Source organism: Haliotis rufescens, unplaced genomic scaffold (genome assembly GCF_023055435.1).
Source record: "Haliotis rufescens isolate VD_foot unplaced genomic scaffold, xgHalRufe1.0.p SCAF_1, whole genome shotgun sequence".
Lineage (NCBI taxonomy): Eukaryota > Metazoa > Mollusca > Gastropoda > Lepetellida > Haliotidae > Haliotis > Haliotis rufescens.
In genome coordinates, this window is record NW_025963779.1 from 7,113,242 (window position 1) to 7,136,537 (window position 23,296).

The 23,296-nt window shown below is 36.0% G+C and overlaps 1 protein-coding gene across 1 annotated transcript in view; it reads left to right on the forward strand.

Moving 5' to 3' along the window:
- Positions 1 to 23,296, forward strand: part of LOC124136680 (histone-lysine N-methyltransferase ASH1L-like) — a 47,547-nt gene that overhangs the window by 6,378 nt on the left and 17,873 nt on the right. Inside the window, exons 4-6 of the mRNA XM_046502664.2 lie at positions 15,336 to 15,984; positions 17,884 to 18,009; positions 22,982 to 23,156. Of these exons, the coding sequence (XP_046358620.1) occupies positions 15,336 to 15,984; positions 17,884 to 18,009; positions 22,982 to 23,156 (950 nt within the window). The remainder of the gene's footprint in view (positions 1 to 15,335; positions 15,985 to 17,883; positions 18,010 to 22,981; positions 23,157 to 23,296) is intronic.

A 23,296-nucleotide genomic window follows, 5' to 3' on the forward strand; every position in this document is an offset into this window, starting at 1 on the left:
GATGATTTATATCAAATTTCATATTCTTATGGACCAGGTTTGTTAAACCTGTTGTTTCACCTGAATTTGCTGAAGGGGTACGATTTGTTTTTTTCCTGCGCACTAGACTCGATAAATGTTTTTACACCGCGAAAACATAGACAACTACTATTTTTAAAAAAATTCAAACTCTGAAAATTGTGGCTTAGACTGTGTAAGGTAGGCAGAGCATGTTCTGTTGTTGGTCATCTACGCCCTACGACTCCACCTCGGTTATAACGCTGATCATCTATAACGCTCATTTGGACCCCAAATACAGCGTTGTAGCGAGGGATCACTGTACATGTTTTTTCTGTTGAGGATTAGTGACCATGGCAACCTTAAAAAAGTCCCCAGCAACCTGTTGATACTATGAGCACCAATTTACAGGATACAGTGACACACATTGTAACCACCCAGTCTTCAATTAGTCTGTTACAAAAAATATTCAGGCCTCAAAGTTGTGACTAAAATGGTTGCCAATGTGACCTAAATTTCTGTTTGTTGCCAAATGACTACCTTGAAAAATATCTTGTGGCAACTAATTTCTTTTGCTTCACCTTTCTAGACACAAAAATAAATACCTTGACATTTGTGACTCTGTTTTCTCGATCGCCAGTTTTTTCACAATTGCAATAGAACTCCTATAACTGTACTCATCGTCCGTGTCAATTAACATTTCGCTAGCTCCATGCAGCATTACGAGGTTTCAGTTATGCTAAATAATTTTCCTGTGTGCAGTGCATCGAGTTTCGAACTTCTCACATGCTTAGACTGTTCATTTCACTTGACAACATCATGGCAAAAGTACTTTGCCATTTTGTGCAAAAAAACGATCATAATACTAAATGTTAACACGTGTATGACGGTAACTATGGAACTATTAATAGTGATCTTTGATGTGATTCCATGCCGATGGTCGGAAATAAAGACAGGGATTGACCTAGGCCAAATTCTGCAATATTCTCGTGCATAGTTGTTGTAGATATCACATCCACATTCATTCAAATTGTTTCACTTTCAATGGTTTCATCTGCATTGACACTCTTATTTTCTCCTACAAAGTGAGTAAGTTTGGTTAGACGCTGCTTTTAGCAATATTCCAGCAATATCATCACGGGGGACACCAGAAACGGGCTTCACACATTGTACCCATGGCGGGAATCAAACCCGGGTCCTCGGCTTGACAAGCAAACGCTTTAACCACTAGGCTACCCAACCACCCCTTTTTCTCCTACAAAAGCATAAAATGTTGTATTGCTTGGATAAAATAATCTACCATACCTTTAAATGTCAATAAAATTCATTTATCAAGGCTGTCAGTGGAAACAGTGAGTTGCATACTTGCAACACTGTGAGCGATCTTTCACTGTGCATAACCAATTCCTATGTCACTGCATGGAGCATTGCATCGACGGAGTGCCCTGATTGGCAAAACAGGTGTTTGTTTTCACAACATAAACACTTTGTTAGCGCACAAGAACCTTATTCCCTTTAAAACAATCATCTACAACTCTAAAGTTATATGTTCAACACTAAAAGAACATATTTTTTGGTCACAAAGATCATACCAGAAATCAAGAAAACTAAACAATAACGGCTTAAGTTTCAAAACGCAGATAATTTTCGGTTTTGGAATGACAACAAAACAAAAACTAAATGGATATAACTACAACTCTTTCTTTAAAATAATATACAAAATTCAGATCACTAACAAACTTATTTTAGATGATATTAGCCTAGCCTTTAGGTCAGACAGCACTGGTGGAAGAGTTTTAATGAACGTACCATGTTCGACGTAATAAGCGCCCGGGGCACTCTCAAAATTAAGAGTTGAAAGATAAATTCTGTGGTTTATGCTGACAGCCTGACATGTTTATATACGAGAGATATATTTTTCCAGAATTTAATTGCCCATAATTAAGGGATGTGCATATAACACATGAGTGCATATTATACGCGAATAAATAAGTATTGTGTACATTGATCAATCCGAAAGGACGCTAATTGGGATTGTTCACCAGCCAATATATAAGCAAATATTGCCATGGGCGCTTATTAGAGCGGGGCGCTTATTACGTTGAATACGGTACCCTTCTGCAAGAAACATCATGAATGTCAACAGTGTTTTCAACTTCCGGTTACTCGTTAGTATTTTCCTGGAACAATATTCATTGCATAATGAAACTATAATACCATTTACAATACTGGTAGTTCCTTATTATGTCTTATCACTTTGAATATATGCAATTACGATCTAACCACACATTGTCGAGGACCCATGGAAATCGGTTAGCTGCAGATTGTTGTCTCCTACATGCTTACAAAATGAACAGCTGATTGTAAAACCATGTCTGCTAATAATAGTACTCGCGAATAATTCATCTTAAAGTCAACAAGGAACAGAAATACATAAATATTAATGTTAGTATTTTATTTCAGTTGCCAGTGATCACTGGATAACCAAGGATATACCTATATAATCTAGTAACATAAATTGCATCATTGTACGAGTCACAAATAACAAAAATCAAGTAATGTTCCCACAAATATATAATTCCACGATTAATGCTGTGACTTGTACATATTACAATAGTTATTTGATTAAAGATAATTTCAAATTTTTTGGCTCCCTAAAATATTGGCTTGACTTCTTGATTTTTGCCCCCCCCCAAAAAAAACAACAACAACAACAAACAAACAAAACAACAACAAACAAAAATTTAAACTTTGAGGCCTGATAAGGGGCAGTAATTATTCGAGTTGCAGAAAATGTAGGGCTCTATGGTCCCATCACAGATCGTAGCTTTTCTTGGGACAAATGACAGCATAGATGTTGGTTGACGGCATGCTCTTTGACTTATTGTTGAGCTCCTCTGAACAAAACTGTAGTTTCGTTTGCACTAATTGCAAACCTTTTTTTGGTCTTTTTTTTTCATTTACTTTAATAAAAAGACCCCAATATAGAAAGGGCTGTATGCTTGCCACCCTTTATTCAATTATCTGATACTTTCCATACTAGTGTAAGTCAATCAACCCATCTATTTCACACGCCAGGTAACCGTAACGCAATCAGCACAGTGATACCTCCTTCTTTGGGCTCTGATGAGGGTGCACACAATAAGATGGGGGTGGTGGGGTAGCCTAGTGGTTAAAGCATTTGCTCGTCAAGCCAACGACCCGGGTTCGATTCCCGCCATTGGTATAATGTATGAAGCCTATTTCTAGTGTCTCCCCCCCGTGATATTGCTGGAATATTGCTAAAAACGGTGTAAAACCATACTCACTCACAATGGGTTGGAGCTTTCTTTTCCATGTAATGTACAGATGTTTTTGGGGTTTGTTTTTTTTGGTTTTGTTTATGGTATGAAATTCATTTGTATCTGAAACCATGTGTCCAACTGATGTGTGTAGGCTGGAATTGACGTAGATCTTTCAATAGTTTTATTTGCATTGACACTTTCATTTTCTCCTACAAAAATCGAAAATGTTGTGTTGCTTGTATATAATTATCTACCATACCGAAAAAATGTCACTAAGAGACTGACACGATAGTATATTTAATCGTCAAAAAATGTCAATCGAAACAGTGTGTTTCATCTCATTCTGGAATATAGATAATATATTTTTTGCAAACTGTAACACCATTTACAATGGTCACTATTTCATGTTTTATCACTTTGAATATATTCCATTTCGATCTAAACACACATTGTCAAAGTGATATTTGTCAAAATTTGATAACAGCAGATCATTGTCTCCCATATGTAAACAAAATGAACAACTGAACCTGGTGAACGATCTATGATTGTACTTGCGAATAATTCATACTCAAATGAACAATGAACAGAAATACAGAAACTATAAAGTAATTCCTAGTAAAGTAGACAATGAACAGAAATATTAATACCATAGTAATCTTTTTAGATACTAAAGTAATACTTTTAGATATTCGCAGTGGAATAATTAATGTTGGATGATAGGATATCCGAGGATATATCCAGGGATGTGAAATCTCCGCGTTTCCGCGGAAAATCACGTTTTTTTAAACAGTTGTCCTCGGGGAAAAATCATCTTCCGCGTAAAAATTTAATCAAAAATTAAAAAAAGAACACTCCGAAAAATATGATCGAAAACCGGACAACCATCGCGGATTATCCTGTTTTCGATCAGAGCTTTCACCAGCATAGATTTTCGGACATTATACCTTTTCTATCACGAATACTTGCACTATAACGTTGGGTGTGGCGTCACACAGAAATTGTAAATAATCAGAGTCAGCTGATGGTTTGTTTTTAAGATAAAGTTGTCTTTTAGCCTGTATGAGATGTTTTACAGTTGTTCATGTGATTAGCGAGAAAACTATGAATGTTTCTTCAGCGTCCAAAACCCCATAACATGGGGATATATGTTGTATTGATGTCTTATGTTTGCAATAGAGTTTTGTTTTTTTCATCAAAAGGTAAGTACAAGGTAATTTTTTTTCAATATGCTTCAACATGGGGAAAGGGTCAGACATTGCACGCTTGTGACAGTTGTCCTTGTGTCTGGGGGATTGGGGTTGAAGTTTATGACAGTATTGCTCCCAGACCTGGCGGGTAGCCAGGTGCGCGGAAGCTATGCCTGATTTTTTAAAAGTACTGATTTAACTTCGAAATTTTACTGCATCTGCCTTAATTGACTTTTGCCATTGACTTATTACATTTCTTGGTGTAAATGTTGTCAAAACTGCACGAAATTGCTTAAAATGCAATCAAATGTTTAAAAAATTCCTGGGGGGGCATGCCCCCAGACCCCCCTAGACTTTTCCTCTTTTTTCGGAAAAACCTGCTCACATCCCTGTATATCTATTAGCATTATAAGATTCAATTATGTAATTGATGAATCAGACAGGCTCCCTTCATGAATTGAATTCGTTATTCGTGGTTACAAGAATCAGTTATTTACGAAAAAAATTAAAAAGGGTGGTTTTACTTAAACACGTGTGTTATTTATGAAAACGAGATATGCACAATGGAATATATACAATCGGCACCATACAGTCGTGTAACTTCTGTCAGTTTGCCAAGACCCCTTATGGTACTGTCAACCAAAACATTGGGATATAAGCTGCATTGTTGCAATGTATTACTTCTTTTCTTGAATTGCTGCACAAGAGAATATCACTGAAATATTTCACCTTAGCAATTATATCATGTACATTTACGTACATTTTTAATAATTTCAAGTTCTACACTGACACAATGTTTTTCCCCCAACATAAAGACCTTACCAGCTGATTACCGTGAGAATGTAACATTGGAAGTACTAGTCATAAGAACTTATATGCTTACATAGATTTCTTCAAAGACAATACTCTTATATATTTCATTTGACAGTAATGTGGTCACTGGTCATTGTCACATATGGGTAGATACTTGGATAAGTGCAATATATTAATGTATAATTTAATAATAATCATTAACACTGACAACATGGTCAAACCATGTCAAATAATATGTTGTTATTGTTTCACTGAATGTAAGAAATACTACATCAACTGCTGACTTGTTATTGCATTCGTGAATACATATTTGCATATATACATATCATATTCGCCTAATAGTGTATTCGTTGCAGCCCTAATATCTATATGATCTAGTAACATTAATTGCAACATTAATCAAGTCACAAATACTGAAAATAACATACAGTTTCCACTGTGTGAAGATGAAATATCTCTGCAATTTATCAAAATCTCATTACACGCATAAAAATCTCATTGCTTTTGGAGCATGAAGATTTTCTTTCAAAGGTAAAAATTTACAGGATAATTCCAGTGTAGGTGAGAATTTCTGCATCAAAATTGAAATTGATGCAGCAGTGCTGCAATGCCACTCTCGTAATAATAGAATGAACACTGATTGGGTACAAGGGACCTAGTCAACTGGATATATCTTGTGCTCGACTCAAGGACTAGTGATCCCTTATGATTAACTACTGCTGAAGACAATTCAGTGGCCCCGAGAACTCGTAAATATAATGATGTTTCACATAAAACATTTTTGATGGTATGGTTAGGTGGGATCAAGTGACACAAATAAAAAATTATTTTCAGATGAAATTTCATGAGAATTACAATTGGGGCGTTGGGTACCAATCTTGAGAGCTTCTTATATTGCAGCAATTATCAAATGCAATGGTGTTTAATTCATTTAATAAAAATATTTGTAATAGATCATTACAATTGTTTTGGTTTTTTTCAATGTTTGTTTATGCTTACAAATTTTAAAAACAATGGGCAATAATTATTTGACAAGATGCAAAGTCGATGCTTTGTTGGGTCATTTCATTGAAACAGTTCAAGAAAATACTTTTTGACAGCAAAATATTTCATGACCATTTCGTAGAATTTACCTGATGTCAAATTCTTGATGATAACTCCCTTCAACATGTTCAACAGTGAGGTACTAAATATTAAACCAATAATCTCTGGTAATTTAACCATCAATCTATGTGAACTAATATATCAAAACAATGTCACATCCAGTTTTTGGTGATTAAAAACTGGACAATAAAAGTAACTTCCTCAGGTTTTTTTTCGTGATCACCTTGAAATTCATCAAAGCTCCATGCATCAATGAATAGGAGATTTTGATTGTTGCACACATGCACACCCAAAGCTAAGAGGTTTAGTTCTGAATTCTGTTCATTCTTTGTTTTGTTTCTGATTATAATCACAGAAACATGAAAGATTCCACAAGCCAGCAGCTGCCACATCCGGGCTAACATTTCATTTGCTTTTACTAGTCTATACCGAGCTAACAGAATAGTGTAGCTGGGGACCCTGATATTTCGACCCAGAATTACTACCATTGGATGGGATGTGTAGGGAAGTTAAACACTGTGATCCAGCATTAATTGACAACAGTTACCATATGTGAACTGATGCAAAACACAAGATGACAATTGGGTTATGAAACAGCATTATTACAACATCAAGGATAATGACTGGAATCTAACCAAATTAAGCTCAATAAGAGGAAAACATTTACCGGATAACTACCGACAGCTTAAACTGCATGGATGATCCAAGCAATGACGCCCTGGAAAAGAGCTTACCAATTTCTGTTTGTTTTATTACATGATTGCCATAATAGCTATATTGAAAATATTTTCACCTTTTTTGCTCTTCACTTAAGTTTTTATTAAATTTATTACTGTAATGGCTTGTGTGTGTCATTCCATCCATTTACTGTAAACATTTTTAGCTCACCTGACTGAAAGTCAGCTTATGTCATGGTCTGCCTTTGTAAACAGCTCAGAGAGCACTGGACCAATAAAACTGAAACTTCACATTCACACAAATGATGACACCCTAAGTTGTTCATGAGGGTGCTTTGCAAATTTCTAGCCTCAGTAGACATGTTATATTACAAGTAAAACCCCACTATTTATGGCCTATGGCCTTTGTTCATACTATAATGTAATTTGGTACATGTTTAGTTAGTAGTGGGACTGAACACATATCTTCTGTTTTTTAACCATAGATTATATTTTGACATTGACCTTTGTTGACCATGCTCTTACATTTTCTCAAAATGCATAATAGATTGTTACCTTACCTAAAATGGCCTGAGGAAACTGAACTGCCTGCAGGCAGCAATCTATTACAAGCTGAAGCATGTTTCTTCTCTTGATATGACAATCAGATCATTAGTGTTAGTTTTTGGTCCTCAGTAATTATGCAATAGATATTTGATTATTTCAATGCTTACTGCAATTCATTGTGTAAAAGTGTCTGTCTTTGACATTTTATACTACAGTGCCTGTGACACAATTTTTACGTAGATGATGTTAGTCGTGCACCAGTTGTGTGCAAAACTATGTGATAAAATTCACATAATCAGAAAACCAATATTTAGATACTGACCCACAAACGTGTACAGTGATTTTTCTTCCTTAAAGTAACAATTCATGCTACAATAACTATTGTATATGTTAACAACTGACGACAGCTGGCTGTGGGCAACCTGGGAACAACTACCAATCTGTCCAACATGTGTCACCTTCTCTGTTTATTTATACGTCTTTACGGCACAAGCAACAGAATCTGTTGATATTTTGATAAACATACATAATTCAGGGAACTTTTTACTCCACGATGCTTGGATCCCAAATTTACATGCACCTCAAAAACATTTGGTAAAGTAAATACTTTAATGATAAAATTGTATTCATTTATCGAAGGTTTTCATGGTTACAGAAAGAATGTTAAGATAATTCAACCTGAAATGGCAACTTGGACATAAAATATTGACTAGGGGCATCTACTGATACTAAAAAGTGTAATACATGTATTTAGATCTGATTTAAGGTTTTGTTTAAATTTGACCGCCAGCGGCAGAGATTTTTCAAATGAATTACTACACAGCATTTACTGATGTCAGAGATAGTTCTTCCATTGACATTTTCCAAATGTCAAGGTCACAAGAAAAATCTCACTCAAATGTTTCTATAGGCTAGGCCCCTGCATTTTGTATTGTATTTGCATTTTGGAGACAAGGCTACAGCTACAGTCATGTACCTTTACAAATACTATTCGTTTCCAGTAAGTGGTTTATGCTGACAGCCTCAAATGTTTATATACGAAATACATTTTTCCAGAATTTAAATGCCCATATTAAGGGTGCATATAACACACGAGTACGTATTATACGCGAATAAATAAGTGTTGTGTACATTGATCAATCGGAAGGGGTTCTAATTGGTATTGGTCACTAGCCAATATATTAGCAAATATCGCCTGGGCGCTTATTAGAATCGGGGCGCTTATTGCGTCGAATACGGTACTCAATTATTCAGTGGTCCCTATTTTTATTAAATTAATAACATATTCAGAGGACAGAATACATCACTAGAAGTTATTTTCAATTTAGGTCAAGTTTTTCCAATCAAAATTCAATATGGCCACCATGACAGCATCTTCTCGAGGCAAGGGAGTTAACTGACTATAAAATACTATAACTGACTATACTATATATGCATAGTCCAATCAAAATTGCATAATGAAATCAGCATCCTGTTTGTAAACTGTCGTGCAGGATTTGCAAAGCATGTGTACCTTGAAATGGGCGTCGACAGATATTTCCAAATCTGTTAATGTTTTTAATCAAAGTGCTCACGTGATTTGATGCACTTATGCGAAGTAAGACCCGTTTTATTACAATTTAGATCTTGATCATTGATCAGATTGTTTTGACTGGGTGCCGCCATTTTGTTTGAAGCAAATGCAAGTGATATGAGGGATGAAATCTGATTGGTCAGTGGTAGGAACATAGAAGGGACATAACTCGTAATAGTCACTGTGGCACTATGATCGAACCCAGAAATTCCAGCCTCGTTCGTCAAGTGTGCAAACTGGACTTTTATAGTCAGTTAACTCCTTTGCCTCGGGAAGATGCCATGGTGATCAGATCGCACAGCTCACCGTTATTTACAGAAAACGTGGTCAGATTACCGCTATTGACGCCTTGAAACAAACCTTAATTGACAGATAATGGATACATTGATCATAAATGCCATACTTTGACTAATTAAAAGTCATATTTGTTGTAGTTTGACGATTATATGTCAACATAAAGTTTTCGCGAGCCTTGACGGTGAGTGGTACATGCGTAAAAAATATCGGTCAATAGCGATCAGCTGTTCCAAACAAAGTGTTACGCTTAGTATATATGGTAAAGCTGCAACTAAAATAACACCATATTATTAGTTATGGTGTCTTTAGTTGCCGTATACGATACGGTGTCATATTAGGTAAGCAGAAAAATATTGTGCGAGGCGTGAGCCAAACCCAATATTTTTCTGCTAACCTTATATGACACCGTATACGGCATCTAAAGACACCATAACGAATTTATTATGCCGAAAGTTTACACTATTTGGTATCTTTGTCTCACATGTCATGTTAAAATGAAAACTAGATACTTACGTATAAACGACAGGATCAGTACATGTTTCCGAAACAACGGTTTTATGTAAATATAAACGTCAACAATGGAATATATAATGCACTAAATGTGAACGTTTGAAGTATTATAGCTAAAATGGATAGAATTATCATACAAATACAAATGCCCACCGTCACGTTTCTTGTTTGTGACGTCATCCTATATCATGTTCTATGACATTGCTATTTGTAACTCAGTGACCTCCGTTGTAATATTTTTTTTCTCTCTCTATAATTTAAGTTATTTAAGTCACCGAGGTGGTTTGTATAAAAATTAATGTATTTGCGCATCACAATTAATGATATTAAAACACAAAACAGTGTCGAATGACGATTTTCTGTACCATAACTTTCCTGTGAAATATGTGAGGCGGGTGTTGGAAAATCCAAAGTGGCTGCTACTGACGGTATATGGTCTCATATTAGGTCAGTAACAACCATCTTGGATTTTTACTGACTGTATACAGGCTCATATGGGGGTTAGTAGTTCTGTTCTCCAATTGGTCAATCTCACTTTGAGGTATTATGATGGAATATATTATACCTGATAAAGTAATGGTTTCAGATACAATTCTTCTGTTCATTGCATCAAAATTCTTTATGAAGTTACATTATTGGGTAATTATTAATGGAATCACCAGTAGATTGGAAGAAAACATGTCTATAGCTGATAGCTGCTTCCATCTTAATTTAGGAAAAAATACACCAATATTGAGGACAGTATGAGATTTCTAGTTCATCCTGCATAATTCACCATAACATTACAGCGAAAAAGTACTGTTTTCTTCCACTTTTGACCTTCCCTTCATTTTGTAAAAGTCCAAATACCACCAGATGTCAGCTTATCCCTTTTTGTTGAGCAACCCATGCTTGTCAAAAGAGGCGACTAACGGGATCGGGTGGTCAGGCTCGCTGACTTGGTTTATGCATGTCATCGATCCCAATTCCGTGGGTAGATGCTCATGATATCAGTCACTGGATTGTCTGGTCCACACTTGATCATTTACAGACCGCCGTCATATGGCTGGAATATTGAGTGAGGTGTTAAACAACAAACAATCAATCAGTCATTGAGCAGTACCTTGTCATCAAGAGATTTGACTGCCATTTGTAACTTTAATGCTTCAAGGAAGGTGACACAGTGACAAAAGGAAATCCATGCATACTATAAGTACCAGGTACATTTTAATTTATTTTTTTATTGATAAAACTCCAAGATATACATTTGCTTACATATTTTCTCAATATACAAACCCATTTAAATCGTATTGCAGTACTTATTGTTGAAGGTATGCTGGTATACTGGTAATACCGTGCAGTCGTATGGTTCAATTTAGTTACTGTAAACCAGAAATATTTCCTTATTTTCTTGTGAAATATATCTAGTATCAATACTTATGCTGCCATCCAAGCCAAGTCACATTCTTACTATTTTTCTCAGTGTATTAATATCATCAAAAGGTTGTGATGTAAACCTTAATTATTTTCAGTCACATACAAGTTATGATTACCTCAACAAAACATCATTAATGCAATAATCCTAATGCTGTCATTGAAGCTAAATCCACTGAAGATATTTCCCTGTGCATCAGTATTTAATGCATTTTGTTGTGATGCTGCTGCTGACCCAGTTTTCCTGAAGGACAATCCTGCCCTTTGCTTGTTAGCTGGCAGTGCTGTTCAGTGACTGATGGTGATTTAGATAAGAATATCACATGAGTCTAGGAATAGTGAAGACCCAGGAAGCCATGCTGGCATTTTGATATTGATTCTTGTGTGGATAATGACTCCACTCGTCACAAAACCGATCAATAAAATGGCGAATATAGAGAGAAATGGTCTCAGGACAAGTGTGTTTGATATGTGTGTATTGATTGATCATGCTTTTAACAGCCTCAACACAGCAAGTTGATTCTTTTGACCCATTCAATGTTGGCATTCTTCGCTTGTCACATGGCCCCAATTATAATTGAGGGATAATTTGTATGAAATTTGATCCATTTAATGATACCCCAGCAGTGCAGAATCAAGTTTAACCTTATAATGTTGATGCATGTTCATGCATTGATGTTGAGTTGTTAAACTATTGAGTTCTTTCAAGCTGTTTCCTCTGCTTTATATGGATAATATATTTGTTAAATGTTAAAAGAATTCTTGTAATAGGTTAGTTTATATTCTTCGATACAGTTGATTTTTTACTCTAGAAAAACTGTACCCTTTGTCCTGTGTGACAAACGATTGGTGCAGAAACAATTACTTAAGTACTTGTTTCCATTTTCTTCTTTGTGAGATGTGATACAAGTTTTATTTATTTAAAGGTTTGAGTTTGACACATGTAAAACTGCTATAACTATATGTAAAAGAATTGATTAGATATTTCATCAGGTCAGAGGTACCAATTTCTGTTGAATACCAAGGATCAATACACTTTTGTTCTCCCACAAGTAATATGTTTAATCTCAATCAACATTGCCAAAATAAGTAGCCATCACACTCCCCAGGTGCTTGTTTAATATTGCAAATGCAGACAGTTTGTGAGATAGTTAAGATCTAAGCATATTTCATTTGCCAATTTTGAATTCAACTGATCATTGTGGGAATTTAGTATTGTATATATCTGACGGAAGAATAAAAGAACTAATGAAATGATAGTTAAGGTGTAATTACGATAAATGTATGTAAACTTAATTTCGGGCGTGTAGATCAATATCTGGTGTGTCCATCATATTGGATGATACATGCACGACACCATGATGGCATACTGTTGATTTGCTTGTGTGTGGTTGCCCTTGGTATTGCCCGCAATTCCGCCTGAAGAGCTACCCTAAGCTGGGCCACGTTGGCAGATGCTTGGTCTGTGGTGTACATTCTCTGCCAGAGAACATCCCACTGATGCTGTTGGTGACATGTCAGAGGACTCAGCAGGCCAGTCCAATGTCCGTATACCTTCTCCTCATCTTCATCTTCATCTTCATCTAGTCATCTTGCAGTTAGAAATTTCTGCTGATAATTTCGTCATCATATCACTGGCCAGTCAAATGTCCATTCTGAATTACCAAGTCAATTCATCTGTCATGTGTGATAATGCCCCATACCATGACACTACCAGCCCCATACTCATCATGATGAAGACATGTTGCCCTGGCATACCTCTCGCCGCTGCATTGCCAACGTTAAGAAATTACACTTTTTCATTGCCAATCATTGAGGCAACTTGGGATATTCCCTTCCTCTACCGACAATTTGCCATTTTGTCTGTTCATTGAGATACTGTCTTTGAACATTTTGAGCATTGGCTCATTTGCATTTGTGATTGTGACTTCCCCTATGGGCGCACAAAATTTAGGCTTTGGTGTGCACGTGCATACATGCTCTTCATGCATGACATGAAATTTCATTGTGATTAGATGTGTTCAGATGTAACGCCATGGTTTTGCAAATGTACATTCAAAATCATTAGTTCCCCTTTTTTTTGGTCACCAGTATGTATGTATTAAGTTCAGAAGTTGTATTTAGATGATAATTTCATATTCAGAAGATCTTCATTACTTATTTTGTAGCTATTTTGAATATTATCTGGCTGACTGATTTACTTCTTTAAGGTCCTGATGAGGTCATGTAAAAATTTATGCAAATTCATGTGCCTGTGATCTGATGCATTTGTAATGACCAGTGCCTAGAGCATTAGTCAATTTCAGCCAGATGTTACCGTTATGTTGTCTCTGCTTAGTGAGTGGTGATGGGTTCTTTGATACTATGCAGTATCAAATTCAACTAATAACTGCCTGTTGATTCTTTCAGGCAGTAGGCAGCTGTAGATAAGGTTAGATCATGAACTGGCTCTTGATGTGTTCTCTGATCGTGTTTCATGGGCTAGTAACGATAATGGATTGGTGTGGATCACCTCAAAACTCAAAACTCAAAACAAACTGAAAATTCATTGTGTCCAAGGGTTGCATATTATGATTTAAGGATATAATATTTATTTTGGGACATCCTGACTGTTCATCACCCTGTCAAGTGAGCTTTTGTCGTGGCCTGTTTGTCCGTAGTGCATCATAAACATCTTCTGAGATACCACAAGATCCATAATGTGAAACTTCACATGCATGTTCATACCAACAATGACATCTTAGTTTGTTCAAGAGGTTGAATCTGAATTCAAGCTGGCTGCCACAGCAACTATACAGGAAGACCTATTTGTGGCCATTACACAGCTATTTTGGTTCAAAATGGAATATTTGGTACTTGTGTAGTGGGGATCAACATTTTTGTTCAGTGTTGTTTTGTTTTTTACAATATTTTAAACTTTGATCTTGATTTGACTTTTGCACTTGCCCATACTGCAATTTGGAACTTCTAATGGCCATTACACAGTCATTTTTGTAAAGAATGTAATGAAATATGCGATGAATGTAGTCAGTAGTGGGGTTCATAATATTCTAAATATTGACCTTTATTTGACCTTTACCCTTATCTTGCACTATAAACATCATCTCCTCAGAAATAACTGTACCAATGGCAGTGAACCTGAAATCTCAAAAGCTTGTTCCCAAAAATGATGATATCAATTTTGTTCAAAACTTTTGAACCTGATATCTTTAATAACCTTTATTTGGCCACTGCTCAACTATTGTTTCTTAAAATATACTGTATAGCTCTTTCTCCTTATGGACCCATGAAGATCCGCGGTAGAATAGGTCTTCAGCAGCTCATGCTTGCCGGAAAAAGCAACTATGCTTGTCGTAAGAGGCGACTAACGGGATCGGGTGGTCAGCCTTGCTGACTTGGTTAATGCATGTCATCGTATCACAGTTGCGTAGATCGATGCTCATGATGTCAATCATTGGATTGTCTGGTTCAGACTCGATTATTTAAAGACCGCCGTCATACAGATGGAATATTGCTGAGTGTGGTGTTAAACAACAAACTTTCTCCTTAGCCCTTATGATAAAAATGATATATACTTTGTCCGAACCATTAGATTTAGTTCCCATATTTATGTTGATAACTTCTTTTTTAAGTGTATATCTTTGTTGACATTTTAAACTGATGACTACATATCCAGGTGAGCTACCATGTCATGGAAATGTTTTGTGTCATTTAAGATAGGTGGGCTTCTGTACCACTGGTAATCTGGTGTGTATGGCATTTGAGCCATAAACATCATTACTTTGGTATTTCTTCAAATTTTATCAACAAATAGACATGTATACATTTATTATTTTGATCTATACTTATGTACCTTATATCAATGTTTCTGATAATGTGCTACCTGAAATTTGATGCAAAAATTAAAGATATATTTGTAAATTTGTTACCATAGGTGCTGATAGAAATGTGTTCACACAAGTGTTCTCAAAGACTCTGCTTGGAGATGCAATCTCAGCATGTTCCCAACCTCCTGAACTGTCCATCCAGACTCAGCCTTCAGTGCTGGGTAGCGTGAGCAACACCTCCAAGTCACCCCCAATCCTCGACATCTCCTCTTTCATGGGTGGTGATGGTGGTGCTTCAGATACTTCGTCCCTACAGTCACCGACAAGTACAAAGGCAGCAAAACACAACTCTTTGTCTGACTGTAGCTCAAGATCTCAGTCCATCACACCCGAAAAAGTGAAAAAACAATTTGTGAAAAAAGAAAAACTCAGCTTAGGGAAATCAACTAAGAAGTCTTTGAGTAGTACAAATGAAGATAAATCTTCAAAGTCAAAATCTCAGAAAGTGTCCGAAAGTGTTTCTTCTGAGAATGTGTGTGACAGTCAACCTGTTAGTGCTGTGATTTCTGATAGTGATGAATTGTGCAATACCTCTGCGGATAGTGTTGATGATACTATAGAGTCTGTGATACGAACTGTGTGTTCGGAATATGAGCCTTTGCCTACTCCACGCCATAAGAGGAAAAAGTTATCTTTGGATAAAGATGGGACAGGAAAGAGGAAGAAAGTACGACGTCAGCTTGACATGGACGACAGGTGAGCTACATTAAAGTTAATGCATTAAGTCAGCTTCAACTTGAAACATTTCCCACTTCGACAAGTATAAAATCTTGAATTGATTTCCTGTTGCCATATATTATTGGAGGTATGTTTTTCTTCAGTTTCAATGTGTGTCTTATAATTCTGTTTCTTAAATTAAGAAAAGTTATATACCCATATCTAGAATTATTATATTATATATTATATATAATTCAAGAAGACATGTTCAGCATTTTCAAAGATTGAGCTTATATATCTCTCTTCTTTTGAATTTGAGATTCCAGCTTACAAGGTGGCACCGTATATGCTTCAGCAACTTGATGCTTATAAAAGTTAACCATGGGTACCAAGATGGAACTGATTATTTGGTTTCAGCATGTTTCCACCCTGTAGATCTGTTCTTTGCGAGATTCTATTTCATGGCCAAGTTAGATTGGGTAGCAGTACTTCAGTGACATAATGATATGCATGTTTATTACCAGTTGAAAGCTCACAAAACGTATCACAAAAGTGTGGAAGAATACCACACAGTAACATTGTAATACTGGCACTCTCTCACAATAAAGTAACTTAGCTTATCTGGTGATTTTGAGGGAGAGAAATTACCAGCTGTTGTAGTTAGAGCTTGAAGTAGGTGATTATGTGTTTTAGTAGCATTTGATGTGGGTAAGTCTTCAGGTTAATTTAAGTGGGAATTGTATGACGTTAGCAACTGTTGCAAACGGTGCAGTAGCTGCATTTTATTGTTCCACAAGATGGCTTCGCAATCTCTGCTGTAGGAATTCTTTTCTTAGGATAATAAAGGTAAGGTCAGTGACTTCCAAGGTTCATATATGCTATAATGGATAGCAAATGCTTTGAAGGGTAATACATTGTAATAAGTATTAACATGCTGCATGTGTTTATGACAATATACTTATGATATAAGATATGATTTCTCTGATGTCTTGTCTGAGAATGTGTATTTCTTTTAAAGGCATAAAAAAGGCATGGTGGTGACCCTTATGACAAATTTGAACTATGTGAACATGTCGACAGTCAAATATAACACTAAGGTTACTCATCACGGATGTCGAAACACAAAAATCTCCTTTATTCACCAGCTCAATGTATGGGCTATCAGGGTTCAAATCTCGACAATCTTCACAATCCTTTAGACCCTGAATTTCAGCTAATTTCCAGTTTCCTGAAAGCCCTTTGTTGTTTTATCATATCATTATGCAGCATCAGCTATTGTAGCATTATCATTGGGAAACAGATACTTATACTACATGAATAATATAATTATTGAATTATTTTTTAGTGTTTAAAAGCAGTCATTTGTAGCAAAATTAGACTTTGTTTGCAAACTAGCTCTTTGTATTAGCTTAGATATGATGTTGTTTCAGTCAAGAAAAGGGTTTCCTATTTTTAATAGACTTGATAATCTTGGACAAGCCATCCTTTAGGTTACCAAAGAGGACAAGGTGACAGATTGCCATCATACCTAATGAAATCAAGCTGGACAGAGTGTAGTGTAGGGGATTTGATTATGGTAAAGCAGAAGGGATGTTTGATATATTTGATAACTGAAGTCATTGCTTCACGATGAGACATCAATTCATTTTGCTGTGTAATTAAATGCTTGAGTAAAGTTTATGGTCTGTCAAGTTTGATGAATGCCCTATGCCACACATCTTCATGACCTGATGGCATTTACAATTTCAGGTCGTGTTTCTTTCGCACTTTTGAATTTACGCATTTGTTAATGTGATGGCTTTAGTTCGTGTCAAGGAGCGCGCCTGTTGAAACCAAAGCCTTTTCATCATTTAGTAGTTGATGTAATGGTAGTGTGATGATAAAAGAATAATGTTGTGAGTAAAATCACTTGCTGAAAGATCTTTTTATCTTTCTTAGACATTCAACAGAAGAAGAAAGTGAACCAGCTTCAACTCCTGTGATAAGACGTACTGACCCATCTCAGCCACCCAGAAAAAGATATCAACGTGTGGGACTCTTCTCTGACTTCTACAAAGATGATGAGTAAGTTACTCGCGTTCAGAACAAATTGCAAAACCTTGTACTGCTGGAGCAACTTTAATAGGAAAAGGCAATAAATAGTCCCAGGCAGAGCTACAAGCTTGGGAAGTCTTTTGTTGAGCAGTTGGTTTCAGAGATGTGCTTATTGTTCACAACCTGTCATGTGTGTTTTATTTGTGTCCTGTGGGGCATGACAATCTCTCGGGGGAAGGCCATTGTCAGAGCTCCACAGGGGACATGATATGTGTGGGGATAATATTCAACCACTTAGTGTGCTGTAAACCACGCTGTATTATCACAAGTTAAGTGCCTTTTATACACACAGTACATTAAATGGATTCGTCAGTAAATTCTTGTGGAAGTATTCAATTATCGGACATGTCATGTATTGTATTATGTGGTGGAAAAGATTATATGAGGGATATTCAAACATTGTAATTTGATAGTCACATGAAATAATAAATAGGAGCTTGTGTGTTTGTCAATGGTCTTATATATACTGTGCCTGATAGTTACCTTACATATTGTTATGTTGTGATTTGAAAATACATAAAAGAGCACAAAGAACAGGTGGGGGTAATGTGTAACTGAGGATAACAAATATAAAACAAATTCACTGACAAAAGAAATAAAATGGAAGTAGGTTGAAAGAAAGCCTGGATCCCAACTTCTCAGAAGGTCTTCTTTTTGTTTTGTTAGTCGTATTTGAATTCAGTGATAAATCAGTTGATTTGAAAAGAGGCTGTGACAGTACTTGTATTTGGTTTAGCCACTGTTGCTGTAAGACTGCTTTGTGCCAATGGCTATTGAGACGCTTAATTGACTAGAGACCCCTGTCATGTCTTTCACCAGCAAACAGTAGCATTGTGCTAGATTCCCCACTGGTGAGATGGGCTGTACAGCTCCTTATTGAGCCTTGTGAACTGCAGATTGTTGGTGCTTTTTCTCAGTAATTGACAAGGGCGTTCGGTTGAGCGTATGGCAATCGTGTTCGCATAATTACATTGCTTCAGCGTGTCTTTTGAAAGGATCAATCTTGATCTCTGGCTTGTAGCTCCTTCATTGTCAATGAAATTAGACAATTACACTAATGATACTTGGCATGTTATTGTAGTGTGGAAATTTATTTCAACAGCGCCTGTGACATAGAAATGTACAGATGTTAACTTTGTTAAGCTGAAAATATTGATCCTGCTGTGAACTCTGTGAGAGTAATTTTAGTAAATAAACTTGAATTAATCATTATAGCGGAAAGGTTACTCTCTATTGTAATTTGAAGTTCTTTGAATTCGATTGTTTTGTTTTTAGAAAATCAACATAGCAAGTAAAGATTGCATTCAGCAATGCAAGTGTAGCTGAAAGGAACATATAGCCTCATACCTGACAGTTATTGTTGCAGGTGCTAAAATGTTAAGCACTATTTGGTTGTAAATAAACAGCGAAAATGCATTCTAATTTTGTCATTTAATTTTGGATATTAAATTTTGTTTAAGTGTCAAATATTCATAAACCTTCCTGGAAGTTAAGTTCTAGAGGTTTTCTGCCATAGTATTTTTACTCTAACAACATTCGAAGACTATTATTTGATTCTCTGGTTATTTTGAACAGTTACATTTACACATAATTACGCAAATGTAGGCATACATCATTCTGAGGCAACCACCAAGCATTTTCATGTAAACTATTATTTTCCCAAAACAAATGAAAGCATGATAAAATCTCCAAATAGCTAAACTGGCTAATTGAACTGTTAAGTCTTCCGTTGGTATTGGAATGTTATTTTTCTAAAGATCTTGTGTGACTGGGCCATGGTCAATTGCAATGCATGAATAATTCAACAATTTGTTGGGCCCCCAGTTATTCTCGATATTCAATTGATGTTTAGGATCTTTATAAAATTAAGCATTTCCATTGAAGAAAAACTTAAATCAGTCCCCATACTGGAAAATAGACCAGTTTGAAGCCCTATAGCAGGTACTTTCATGTCTTATTTCTTAAAGTTACACAAGATATTATTTATCGATTGTGATTGATTGTGAAGAACAAGCCAATCATAACTTCTTTAAGAGGCATTTAGAAGTTTAGAAGTTGGTGTACCATCATCTCATCAAAGTGCCAAATCAGTTATAATCGTTTTGTTTATATTACTGGCTTCACCCTTTTGTTTATATGACTGACTTCACCAGTCAATATGTTTACTACCCTTATTGTGTACATAACAGGCTTCTCCTCTCCAGTGTAACTACGTCTGATATCTACTGTACTGTATAAACACTGCCTCCTACTTGTACATGTACTTGTCAACCATACGCTGCACATCTCTTGCTTGATAACGGTGTTAGAACCTCCACCAAAACGTTGCTCCTAATTGTAATAAAGAAGTTGTTCATCCATAAATCTTATCCTTACTTAACTCTTATAACAACGTAGGCCAGAACACCAACCAAGCCGTAGTCACGTCAAAATAGTATGTAATTTTATTAACCTACCCACAAGTCATATCATTCATTTATTACATCTGTTACATTTCACAATGTATTCCGTTTCAATTTATCATTTTTTATCGATAGATTAAAAAATTATTCACTATTTCCCTCAATGTCATTGAAAATAAAATTCTCAGACACACACTTCGACAACGGTTCCACATTGAACATGTCAAAGAGCAAAATAAAGACTTACGTCTAAGTTATCATTTCCATCTTTTCGTGCATTCGCGTGTAATGTAAGTCAAATGGTATCTCGGCTCGGACACGATGTTTAATGCCAAAATATATGCATGAAAAATCTTTGTCACAGCTCGTAACCTAGCACGATACGTCTACGAACTTCCATAATTTTTTACAGGTGGTGATTCCCTGCTAAAAATGTTCAGAATAACACGACTTAACAAAAATCTCTCGTCAAAGTGTGAAATTCGTCATATACGAGGACGGTACCATAGCTGTAATTTGATTGGCTTCCTTAGCTCACATGCTCAAATTTGACCAATCACGAAACTTGTAGCAGATTTCGTCAAGAAAGCGTCATTAGAAACCAATTTTTATCCAATAAAATCACACGATATAGCTACACCAAGACACCAGGCAATGTTACGACTGTGTAGATAAAAAAAACCAACTTTCTAGCGATGTGTGATATGGCAGTCTTCGGCGAACGTGTTGTTCACAGAAAGCCTCGAAAACCGAGGTATTTCTGCATGTTACTGAGCGGACAGCCGCTGTTATCGAGAAATGGGTGATGACAGATACTGTTTATAATTCTTTTCAAAATAATTTCCAATTACGTAAACAATAAAAAATTAAAAATAAATAGGTAACTGGATTTTATGAAATTCTTATATTTGCCGAAAATCGTCAAATTTTAGCTTCCTTGGTCCTTAAACTGGACGTTATGAATGCGTTAGCTTACTTTTTTTATTTACAACAAACTTAATTAAGTTATAAATGCATTATTTAAATAATGTGATAAACATAACTTTCATATTTATGAACAATAGGATTGGACCTTTCAAATGGTGTTTAATGGTTATAAATGTATAACGTGTAGTAGCAAAGATGTTTTACAGTCAGATATTTTCTTTGATAAATGTTGGCTTCATCTATCACACAAGAGTCTCTGGGACCTCAGTGTCACAGCAGTAAACGCTTCTGGTTGACTGGTGTTGAAAGAGTTAAGCCAATTATAAGCAATGATCAGTGGTCAAATTTTAACCTATTCCGAACACAACTTGTAAGGCAATATTGACATTAGTTACTGATTAGAATCAGTTTGTATGAGCAAAGGTTTATTACCAATGATCAGTGATGAAATATTGACCGATTTAATGCACTGCATGAAAGTTAACATATAATAACCCTTTTTGAAATACTCATTTGCTATGTCAAAAGGATCACTAAGACATTTAACAACTTGAACAAAGCCTTCTCAAATCTTAGATGGAACAAGCTGTCTATGATTCACATCCAGTCTTTTGGCCATGAGTCATATGTTGATGTCAGGTTTTTTACTGTTTGAAATTTGACGAATCATCATTTTGCACTCATTTGAGTTCATAAAAAATGTGCACTGAATCATTGAAGTAATCAAATTGTGAGCAGAAAAGATGCCGTCTTTTAACAATTGCAAAATTTGTTACCCTGTATTCTGAATTGTTAAATTAATGACTCACTTAATCTCACCAATATGTTAATTACTGGCATGATTGTCTGATGTGCCACTAAAATGATCACCAGTTTATCATTTAACAGCTGGGACTTTCATTCAAACAGTCAAAGCATCTTTATGCGAAGTCAAACCAAGTTTGTACTTGCAGGGATACGAGGGACGTTCAATAAGTTTTGCAACTTCAATATAAGACCAAGTCGCAGAATATCTTTTGCACTTATATTTGTCAATATAATCTCCATTCACCTCAATATACTTTTTCCATTTGTCCTTCAAGCTTTTAATGCCACTTTTATAGAAATCTGCAGATTGGCCCTCTAACCACACCTCTGTGGCAGCCTTTATGTCCTTGTCATCCTGGAAGCGTCTTCCACGTATGGCAGATTTCATTTGCCGGAACAGGAAATAGTCACTGGGGGCTAAGTCTGGGCTGTAGGGTGGGTGATTTAACTGTTCGAACCCAGACTTAGCCCCCAGTGACTATTTCCTGTTCCGGCAAATGAAATCTGCCCTATGTGGAAGACGTTTCCAGGATGACAAGGACATAAAGGCTGCCACAGAGGCGTGGTTAGAGGGCCAATCTGCAGATTTCTATAAAAGTGGCATTAAAAGCTTGAAGGACAAATGGAATAAGTGTATTGAGGTGAATGGAGATTATATTGAAAAATAAAAGTGCAAAAGATATTCTGCGACTTGGTCTTATATTGAAGTTGCAAAACTTATTGAATGCCCCTCGTACTTTAGACATGAGTTAGATCCTTATTGCTGAGATTGGCATTAATTGCTGTTTATGATGTTTGTTTTGCAGACCAAAGAAAAGATCTGACAATATGCTGAAGTCCAAAGATAAACTAGTTTATGTTCGAGAAGAGCATAGCCATGGTTTACTGCCTCCCCCTCTTCACGTAGGGAAATATCTCCGAGAAAGGCAAACTGATTTTACGCTTCCCTATGATGTATGGTGGATGTATCTTCATAATATGGTAAGTAGTTTGGTCTTGTGAAATTAAAGACTAACTTATGAAAGCTGAAGGGAAAAGCATTACATTGAATGATGCATCCTGACTTTGACATAGCTCGATCTAACCATGATTGAACTATACTTTGAATGTTTGCCTGTGCT